This window comes from Ixodes scapularis, unplaced genomic scaffold, assembly GCF_016920785.2.
Source record: "Ixodes scapularis isolate PalLabHiFi unplaced genomic scaffold, ASM1692078v2 PGA_scaffold3__209_contigs__length_174095766, whole genome shotgun sequence".
NCBI lineage: Eukaryota > Metazoa > Arthropoda > Arachnida > Ixodida > Ixodidae > Ixodes > Ixodes scapularis.
The window spans coordinates 49,717,645-49,728,430 of NW_024609868.1; the positions used below are offsets into that span (position 1 = coordinate 49,717,645).

Below are 10,786 nucleotides of genomic sequence, written 5' to 3' on the forward strand. Positions count from 1 at the left end.
CGGAAAGGTATACATGTGTCAGTAACACAGTTATTTAAATTATCTTTAAAAAAATAATTTTCCTTAAGGCTTTCCAAAGTCACTTATACACGTACTATCGCGGACAATATGAGCTGAAACAGCGCTCCGGCCGGCGTACGGTACTACCTCCGCGGCCTGTCGCTTTGCTCCGCACACATGGCGCACCCTGAGTATACGAGATAAATTCTCACTTGCGCTCGTTGCGCTACTGCGCTCTTCCGGACGTCTGCAAGCGAGACGGCGGGTGCGACAGCGGGCATGTGTGTGGTAGGGCCAACGGGGGGAACAAAATATTACACTTGTAGTCCCTCGTTTGGAATTGATTTGCTTTACTTCATCGCGCAGAATCCCGTAGAAAAAGCGCTGACTGGTGAAGCAAAAATATTGAAGTTTCTTAAATTTCAGCTGTGATTATTGTTTTTAAAGTCGTATCAAAAGACGTTGCAGGTTGTTTCTGTTTGATTATAGGGGCATAAAGAATGTAGGACATCGCAAAATATTGGCCAACATCTGCATGCCGGATTTAATCCGGCTCTAACGTTGTTTGTTCTTTTTCTCATTCATCACAGGTGTTTAAAATTTAAAAAAAAAAACGGTAAGCGTATACATGTTACGGAGAAGGTTTTGTAAACTTCATTGGTATGAAAAGGTTCATAAGTATTATTTCGTTATTACTGGGCCCACGTGTTTTTTTATTTTTTTTTTTTCAATCAAAACAAGGTGCTGACAAGACACCAGTTTTTTAGTTTACAGATTCCTAGTATTAATGAAGTGGAACAAACAGTCATGTATTTCCCAGGAGAAGGAGATTGAAACTTAACCGAAAGAATATTTGCAGAGTACAATGTCAGACACAAAAGATTAATAGACGGCGTGGAATTTGAACTGCACTACACAAGAAGCTCGGGATAAAGGAGGCACCACACTAAAGTATGTGTGGTTAACGGCGTCAAACAGTGTGTCGCAACCGTAGCATCAAGCTTTGTTTCAATCTGCAGAAGTCAGCTTCAGGGGGTCCTGAGGCGCAGTAAAACACGAAATAATTTAATACTGCGTCATTCTCCCCTGTCCCGCAACCACGGCTCTCATCCTGTCTGGTAAGAAATCATAGAGCGCGGCCACGAAGTCTGGCAGCCCTACGCCACTCCCATTCGCCTCATTGCTTTCCACAATTTGTAGGCAGTGGCGTGGTGAAGGGTGACGCCGTGGCATGGCTACCTTGATGCACCTCCAAATGTTCTCGATGATATTAAGATCGGCTACTTTTGGGGGCCAAGGCAGCTTCGTCAGGCAGCGCTCCTCGAGGAGATACGAGCGTTACAACGCATTTTCCACTTTGGCGCTTTCTTGAAACGCACTGAAATGCATGTTAGCTGAAAACGTGAACGTTAGGCTACACGGCACAGGCATCGTGATGGTGGTTCCGTCGGTCAATATTTTCGCTAGCAGACGGCCGGAAGAGCTCAGCGGCGCAGTCAGCGCAAGTGAGAATTTATCTCGGCCTCAGGGTGCGCCGTGTTTAGGGAGCGATGCGACAAGCGGCGCAGGTAGTACCGTGCAGAGGCTGGAGCGCTGTTTCCGCTCATCTCGTCCGCGGTAGTACGTGCCTATCGTGGATAAAAACGAAAGGCTTGCAGAGCATCTTTAAGGGGGCCCTGCAATGACATTTTTTCTAATTTTTAATTTGCACCGAACCTGAGCGCACTGAACGTAATAACTTAGTGAAACTTGTCTTTTCTCGAAATTCCCTTTATTTTAAAAGTTATAGGCAAATTAAAATTACAAAAACAAGCAAAAAATAACCTCCCTCATGACGTCCTTGGTTGCTTGAGAGTGGCCGTGAACTAGAGGAGAAGTAGTGAGCTCATCGAGCGCTCACGGCTGCCGCACTCCCAGTCGACGGCGCGAGAGGGCGCCATTGAAGCATGTTCTGGAAAGGCTGTATGCAGCGGGCAGCCAGAGCGGCTCTCATTGCATTTGCTGCGCGATTAAATACTAATTCGGCATGACATTTTATTGGCCACAAACAATAGCAAACACAGGGTAAAGATCAGTTCAGAACGGCAGCCACTTCGCGCTGCCATACCGCCAAAGGGCTAAATCGCCAGCCAAGCCCGCGCCGAGAGCCTTGGGAACACTCGGAACCGGTCGGATCCTCGAGCCGGTATACGACCGCAGCGCCACCGCATACATCCGGGACCTTTCCGTGTCGGCGCCTGATCCCACTATTCCTTTCTAGTATGCGCCGCTTTTTCCACCGCTTGGTGGCGGGTATGTCGACGGGTCATTTCTTGTTTCCGTACTTTATGAACTGCATTCGTTTCTTTTTTTATCTAAAATACTGAACAAAAACTACTTTTATAAAAAATTGAAACGGTTCGCGCCACTTATATTTTGTATTTCGACTAAATAGAAGCTTTTAATGGCTCTGACCAGTAGTAAGCCCAGGACCAAAGACGTCACATTTTGCGCGCTTTCGGTACCGCGGGTCGCCCTCGTCGGTGGAGGGGGTTTCCGCGTCGTCCGGTTAAAATATGACGCACTGATACTTAGTTACTCTCTCCGTGCCCGCTGGTTTGCCCGAACCCCAAGAGACGTGGAAACCGCAAAAAAAGGTAGACGCTTAAATATGATTGCAGGGCCCCTTTAAGATAATTCGGGAAAGGGGGGGGGGGGGGGGGGGGGGGGCTAGGATTTACTTATGATGTATTAATTTAAGGTGATTGGCCCTTTATTTATGTGGTCAAAACTTCAGTCAATAATTAAATACATCTTTATTATCATCAATAAGTACGACTGTATGAAGTTCACATAAAAACTTGAGACCGACTCAAACGGACGATACTGGAAAATACGCCAGTTGTTGGGACTGCGGAAAAGTGCTTTTTTGTTCACTGTTTGGCAGTCTGAAACACTGGGTCGCGGAGAATGCCAAAAGGATTTGCACTCACATAAAAGATCTGGAGGCAAATGCACGTAATCTGCAAAAAGATAACGGTAATGAATGGTATTCCTCAAAAAACTCCGATACACGGTGCCACAACAAGGAATACACATGGATGTAATAATATTTCCAATTACACATAAATAGCGAGATTTTTTCACTGATGTGAATATCGCTTCATAACGCAGTGTTTTTAAAGCTACACCCCCCCCCCCCCCCCCCCACACACACACACACAGACATACATACATTTGTTTCATCACTTCTTTAGAGTATAATTCTTATTCCTGAGGGGCTCGTCCTCTGGGGGTGTTAATTCGGCAATTATATTTTTGTCACTTGTTAATAGTAGTCCTTCAATGCTTTTATTCTGCACCCGAAAACTGTGAAGTTTAAACAAAATACGAAGTTGGTTGAAGCTTGTGGGAGAATTTGAGAACGACACTCCTGTCAGACTTAGAGCGGCTGCCAACGTTCGGTTGTCTACCTGAGGCCACTAGGATGTTTCTTTTCAGGTATCCCTCACGTACACACTTTATTCTCGGGGACCACTTTCTGAAGCAGTTCAACAACAACACTGATATTGATAACTGGCAAAAACAGCCATTAGCTTTCCTCTGCGCAATGGCAGAAGCAAAAAAAAAGGAAAGAAACAGTGTTCCTTTCCTCACCTTGCAATTAGAACAAAGGGTAGCGTGATCTGACACTAATTATATACCGACAGTGTTCGTCATAGTTATCCGCTGGTGTTGGCAAAGCATAGAGCACGTGTTGAGCTACATTCTGTTCGGCTATTCTAACCTTTGATTGAACACGAGTCGCTACCCGAATGTTTAGAGTTGGTGATTATCATGAATCCCATCAGTCGACTCAGACTAATGACAGTCGAGCATGCCACGGCGTCGCGTGTCTTGACGTGAAAAGTCGTGATGTCATATGACGTCAGAGTATGAATAAAACTAGTAAATATAATGACGTTCTCAATTTAACTCAACTTGACGCAGTGTCCCGTGACATCACGGGGTCACGTGACATGAAAATACTTGACAGCATGACTTGACATCATGGCGTCACGTGACCAGTGGCACATGATTCATCATCGTGTTTAACGCGGGCGAATGTTCTATTGGCAACCTGACCAATGCCATCGTCACATGCCTCTAACACACTGCGTGCGACGTGCAAGTGTGCAAGTTCGTCAAAATTGAACGTTCTTGTGTACCACAAGTTGCTTTTCTCCCATAAGGTCCCAAACAACACCCTGAAAATGCCATGCTAGAACTTTTGCAAAATTCTTATGGCTCACGTTGCGCAGAATAATCGGGCGGAAACCAGTGACTTTACGAAGCTTCTCAACATCGTCTCTTTTGGGTACTAAAACTGTGCATGTACAGGAAAATGACGGCGGCACTACTTTTCGCTCGTGCGCTCTGTAAATGACTTCCAACAAAACATTGGACACTCTGCTCCAACATTTCTTGTAAAATTCGACACCTAACCCATCGGGTCCTGTCGCTTTCGTGATGGACAAATAATCAATTGCAATCTGGACCTCTTGAAGCGTGATCGGCTGTGCGTGTCGTTCCTGTTTCTCTTTGCCTACCTGGGGCAGGGACTATAGAAGTTTAATAAAAACGAGGTCCTCCCTTACTCGAACATGGCTATCAAAAAGTTGCTTGTAGTCGGATGCAAAGAGTTTTTTCAATCGCACTTGGGCCCGTGCTAGTTACTCCGTTATAATAAATCTCCTCCAATTCGTTACGGAGCGCGTATCTTTTTTCTTCGGCCAAAGGTTGTTTCTTAGGCCGCTCGCCCATCAAGTACATTTCCGATCGAGCTCGAACTATGGCTCCGTGGTAACGTTCTCGATGCGGCCCTTGGCAGCGTTTGCAAATTGGCATTTAATACGTTCACGATAACACGCCACGTATGGTATTACAAACAACCTTTCTACTGCAAGCAACTTGACCTCTTAGTTGAAGACCTCCCAGGCATATACGTCAAACCTTCCCCCTTTCAAAACACGTTTTGAAAAGGTCACCAAACACTCCAAGAGAAGTTTCACCGCTAAGCAGCTTCCAGTAAAACGTCTTAAGCTTCTAATTAAATTTCGCCTTCGATGGGGCTTCGTCACCGATCGTTGCCAAAACAATGCTGTGATAAAAAAAAAAAAAAAAAGGCATGACGCGATACTTTTTTAGCATTGCTGCCACTGCGGCTGACAAAATTCTGACTAGGGGACAAAGTGATAACGCTTGAAATTCTGTAAAACGCCTGTTTCGTTCCTTGCGTTTCCAGCGTCAATCAAATCAAAATCTTCAAGCAATTTTTTTTCAAACAGTCATACTCCCATCACTGCATTTTCTGATAGGCGTTTTATCTGCTGCCCTAAGTACACAGTTAAACTCGTCTAATAAAATACCCATCTTATCATGATCTACAAAATGACGCAAGCAATTAAAAAAAGAAATCCCGGCCTTTGACCGTATTCGACGAAAAACACCCTGTCACCGAATACGACAACAGGCACCCTACGCACTTCTGCGACAACACCAACATGAGCAAATACATCAACTGCAACGAACGTAATTTCCAGTGGTTGAAGAGCACATAACATTATCGCCGTAAAAACGTATTTTAAAATAACCATAAATTACGCGTGCATACACCCCAAAGATTGCTTTACAAAAATGCGATGTTTTCGAATAACCACCGCCACATGCTTTAATGAAAGTGCACATAGTTACTTCCTTAAAATGTACAGGCCTGTATTCAGCAAGAAAGTTTAACGCGTTGTAACATCTGTTCGCAGCTACACGAAAGCTTTACGTCACCTTACACGTAGGTCTGACTCGTCGACCTTTAGTGTGACTCCTGCCTTTCGCGTTGGTGCCACCGGTGAAGTAATGAAAACCTTTACCTCACGTTCGCTATAGCGGCGGGAGGGATAAACTGTCTTCTAACATCTTGAAATAGGAAGACGATGAAATAAGGACTTCATGAAAGCCTACTTATTCACAGTCGCTGTGCTTATGGCAGGGATGTACCTCATTCTTGGTACAGAAGTGACGTAGCCCCAGCCGTTCGAGCAAGATGCCGAAATGCCAACACCTGCCATTATACCGGAATAAAATTTTAGAGGTAAAAAACTGTTTTCGCCTATGAGACGTCGCCGTCCGTGAGAAGCAGCAGACGTAATGCCTCTGTTTGCGTTCAGGCTTGTGACCGGATCTCGCAGATGGCGCCTCAATCAGCCAAGGGTTTCTGGTTAGTTTCGGTTCTGTCTGGCGGTCTGCGTAAGTTCTGTCAGTGTTTTCTCCAGGAGAGCCAGAAAATTGCACCCTGAAAGCTGTAACATATTTCTAACGTGAAGAAAGTGGCCATCATTCATGAGGTGGCACCTACGTTTTTAACATTCAAAGCAGCAAATACCCGTTAATTTTTTTTTTTTTTTTCATTGGTCACCTCGCACGGAGATGGGCAAAACCATTGCGGTGTGGAGAATTCGTCTGCTAGCGGAGACTCCGAGCTCGCCAGGGGCGCTGCGATCACTTTTCTCCTAGGGAGCCTACATACTCGCCGACTCCGTCTTTTAGGGTGGTGACAACTCCAACCATTGTTGCCAAGCGCCCGCTCAGACGGCCGCCAAACCTGACGAGCCGCCATCTTGGTCTCCAGCTTTTGCGCGGAAAACGGTGCAGGGGTAGCAATTTGCACAGATTTCGTTGGTACAGTGACTTTTTACGTCATTTAGCAGCAGAAAAACTGTTTTGTGGTGATGCATGGTGGTACTTAGCTTAAAAGGCGAGTTTTTTGGGCTCATTCATACGATGAATAAATTAATGTTTTCACCCAAAAATGTCGTATGCAACTAAAATTGCTCATAAAAAAGGCAGCAACTCTCCTAAAATAACCTTTATGTCCACATTTTCCCATTACGGTTTACAGTTGCAAATTGGAGTAAAAAATGAAAACGCATTTTTCTTAGTTTTTTTTTATCAGACTTGAAATTTTAATAAAAAGATTTGACTAATATGACATATTTGGAGGAAAGTTGCCAATGAATTCTTCAAGTCCCTGAATTTTGCGACCTGTTCTGGTGAAGAGCTAATTGACTAGGACAAAAACGTTAAAGGGGCTTTTCAGTCACGATCATTCCCAGTGTTGTAGCAAAGGTGGGGGGGTCAAGGGGGACGGTTATTGGGGGAGGGGGGGGTGCCACCTCTGCAAGCGCGTAGCCAAGGGGGGTGTTCAGGTGCCAGAACCCCCCCCCCAATTTTATTTCGTTATATATATATATATATATTTATATTGTTTGTGGGATTTGACCAGCTCCTGAATCGATTTAAGGCAAATCATCCCAGTTTGTGTCTGGTTTGTGTTTAGTTTGTTTGTGTTTAATTTATGTCAAAACCGTTTCTGTGAAAATATTTTCACCTTGAATTTTATTACGACTTCCACACTGCTGCTGCGACTGCTGTAGCGCCGAAAAGGGGAATGGAGCCTCGTCAGGTAGCTTCGGCAACCTTTTGCTCCTCCCTCCCCGGCATTTCATATGTCAAATAAACTTCAATTCAATTCAATTCAATTCAAGGACAAAAGACATAAGGGCCCCGGGCGCCGGATGGCGTAGCTACACCACTGATCATTCCTCTAGCATGAGATTCCCGACCTTCGATAACTATTCGCATCTCGTGAAGTTTGAGCGTGAACACGTGCAGCCAGAACAGGACAGAAGGCAATGAGCACGTGCTGGATGCTGGTCATCAGAAAAGATGACCAGGGGCCGGTTCTTGTCCTGTCATTGACCTTGCCATTATCATTTTGCTCAGCAGTAGGAAAAAGATTCCCTTTGTGCCGGTGAACGAGTCAGTATGAGAGGGAACTAAGATAGCTAGAAAAGCTGATAAACATTCGCAAATCTGGCTTCATGAAATCTAGAACTAGCCAAAGAATGTGTCACGTTAAAAAAGACAATGTCCACAGCATGACATTGTTAGCGTAAAGAAGCAATACCCGGTTTTCACTGTTCAACTTTTACAAAAAAATGATATCACCAAAGCTACTTATTTAGTGGAAAGGGCTCATTCGGGCATCAACTTATGCGACAAAAATTTGCATCTCTTAATCCACTATTCGAGCAAAATGAGAAAAAGCGCTGGTGGCGTGTTCGTGCTAAAAGTCTAGTGCAGTGTAAATGAATGCAGCCTGCTACATTGATGAAACTTACTGAACATTTAATACTTAGGAAGACGTGCAGGGCACAAATCACGTGACACACATGTTCTGAAGTAGGACAGCAGACAATAATAAGAGCATAAAATAAGAGTATAGGCAAAAGACCAAATAATATTTACAAGAAAGCAAATTCATCACTCACTGGTGACAACATGTACCAATAAATCACAATATCACTGAATTGAGAAGTACTCTTCGTGATAAAACACACCATTCAGCGGTTAATTCAAGTTTGCCGCAGCACATGTCTTGCTCGACGCTCCGTTTACTTCCTGTGAGTACTGCTGTCGCAGGTGAATCCTGATTCTTGTTCTGACATACTTTTCAAGAAGAATCTTCTCCACACAAGCTTTGTGTATGTCACAGCACCCTAACTCCAATGTTACAGATTTGTGCAGGAACTCCAGAATAGTGGCAAATGGAGCCTTGAGCGTCAAGATGGCGTCTAGTTGGGTAAAAGCCTTGATGTTCTCTTCGCACTCTATCAAGACACTCATCACAGCTTGGCTGGGGTAGACAAGGTTCCCAGCACCCTTGACATACTCTTTCAAATGAATCAAACTGCTGTGCGTATCATTACCATCCGACACTAGGACACCTTCGCAGTCCTCACAGTTGCCAATAGACTTCTTGACAAACCTAAGAATAAAACCTCCCAGGTAGACCAGAATGTCGCACTCGACTGCAGTTAGTTCACACACGAACAGGTTCTCCAGCTCTTCAGACTCTTGGTTGACATCTTGCACCTGCTTCTTGAGGGCTGGATCAAGGAGGTCAGCCAGGTGCATGCTGTCATCAACATTGTAGCTGGAAGATGTCGGGGTGAAGAGAAACTGACTGACACAGATCAACTTCAAAGCACACTTAATGTCATATGCACTTGGCACGGGTTTTCTGAGTCGCAGCACAGAGAAAATATTCTCAAGGCAGTCCTGGCTCAACCTGCCCGTGAGAAGGTACTTATAGTTGTGCCTGTTCAGAAGTTCGTCAGACAGGCGCAGAACGACAGTGGTAGAAACAAGAAGCCCGGCCTGCGACGGTTTCCAATGAGCTGTTGCTCCCATGTCCATCCGACAGAAGGTGGTGATTGCCAGGTCCAAAGTCCCGAGTGCTTCCGTGTGCTTTGCAGCATCAAAATGACTCAGAGCGACCATTGGGTGACGTGACGACATCAAGGTGTACCACCTAGTCACTAAATCAAAGAACCAGGCTGTTGCCTCAGCTTCAGGCGGCAAGACTTTTTGCTGAATTAGGTAGCGGATTGCGGGAGGAGCCTCACGGAACAATTGCACAGCAATGCTCACTTTCATTTTTGTGAAATGTCCATTGCTGACGTGAATGCCAGAAAGCCTGTTGGCGATTTTGAGTTCATTGTTTGCATCGTATGCAAGAACAGCTTCAACATGGTGGATGTCCACGGTCCCTCCTGGGAGGTTGTGCTCTCTCAGAGTCTCTTCTCCTAAAGTAAAGGTCTCTGAACGAAGCAGTTGGGCACGAATATTTTTTAAAACATGCGCTGGATCAGCCATGAAATAGAGCTGTCTCCCGTCGAGGTGTGGGTGTGGGACAGAACACACGGTCTCAGAGTGCCTGTGATTTGAAAAGTTGAGCAGACGCCACACAGCACGGTTTGCTGATCCCATGTCGCTTGTAACTATGAGCACCTTGAGAGAGATGTTGAAACATAGTTCAATGAGATGAAAGACAAGCTCCTTCAAAGCACTTTCGTCAGTTGATCGTCCAGTGAAGTGGTATGCAATCACTTGCTTCCACCGCGTGTTTAATCCCCCAACCATAAACACAAGGGCATGGTTCGCAACATTCACACGGGATTCTGGGAGTGTGGTGCTTCCAAAAATACGATCCAGCGAACTGTCGTGGTCAAATCCCTGACTAATCTCCATCTCATCCATAAAGAGAACACAGTCTTTCTCTATGTCTTCCATAGTCTGCACTTTCCGCTTTAGCACTTCAAAAACTTCGTCAAGAGCCCCAGGCAGAAACTTAATGTGTTGGAGTCTCCGAATCAACGTTCTGTTCGAGGGTAGCGGATATGACAGGGACCTCAGCAGTTCATACCCTGATGTACCGCATGCGCGCTTGATTTGAAGGGCAACTCGAATAGTCTTCTCTGACCACTTATGTCCCTTCATTGATTTCACAGTCAAAGCCTTTGTTTGGTCTGTGTTCAGAAATCTTGAACTTTTCAAAGCACTTATTTCTTTCTGAGCTGATGTCAGTTTTTTTGTGAGACTTCGCAGTCTTGATTTGGCTTCATCATGGAGCCTTTGCAAGGTTCGGTACTTCCGGGCTAGATCGGAGTTTTTCTTTCGAAGCTCGGAGTTTTGGCGATGCATCAGTAACATACTTTGGGTGGTACTACTTCCAAACGTAAAAACAGCGGACGAGCTTGTTAGTCCTTCTGAAGACCCGACTTCAGGCTGCAATTTTTCCTTCAGCTCCTGAACAATTGGAACTGGAAAACCACCGGGTTGTTCCAATGCAGTAGAACAAACAAGCTCAGACCTGGGCTCTGGGGTAATGAAAAGGGGAGATCGAGCATGGTGGTCCGGGTCACATTCC

General features: G+C 45.2%; 1 protein-coding gene across 1 annotated transcript; it reads right to left on the minus strand.

The window, feature by feature from the left end:
* Window positions 1-8,185: 8,185 nt before the first annotated feature.
* LOC120838581 lies at window positions 8,186-10,569 on the minus strand. The gene has a single exon (XM_040208571.2). The coding sequence runs from the start codon at window positions 10,567-10,569 to the stop codon at window positions 8,425-8,427; it is 2,145 nt and encodes a 714-aa protein (XP_040064505.2). The 3' UTR covers window positions 8,186-8,424.
* Window positions 10,570-10,786: the final 217 nt, after the last annotated feature.

What these genes read in the sequence shown, in the direction of transcription:
- LOC120838581 (XM_040208571.2), bottom strand. Translation starts at nt 10,569, where the DNA reads ATGTTACTGATGCATCGCCAAAACTCCGAGCTTCGAAAGAAAAACTCC.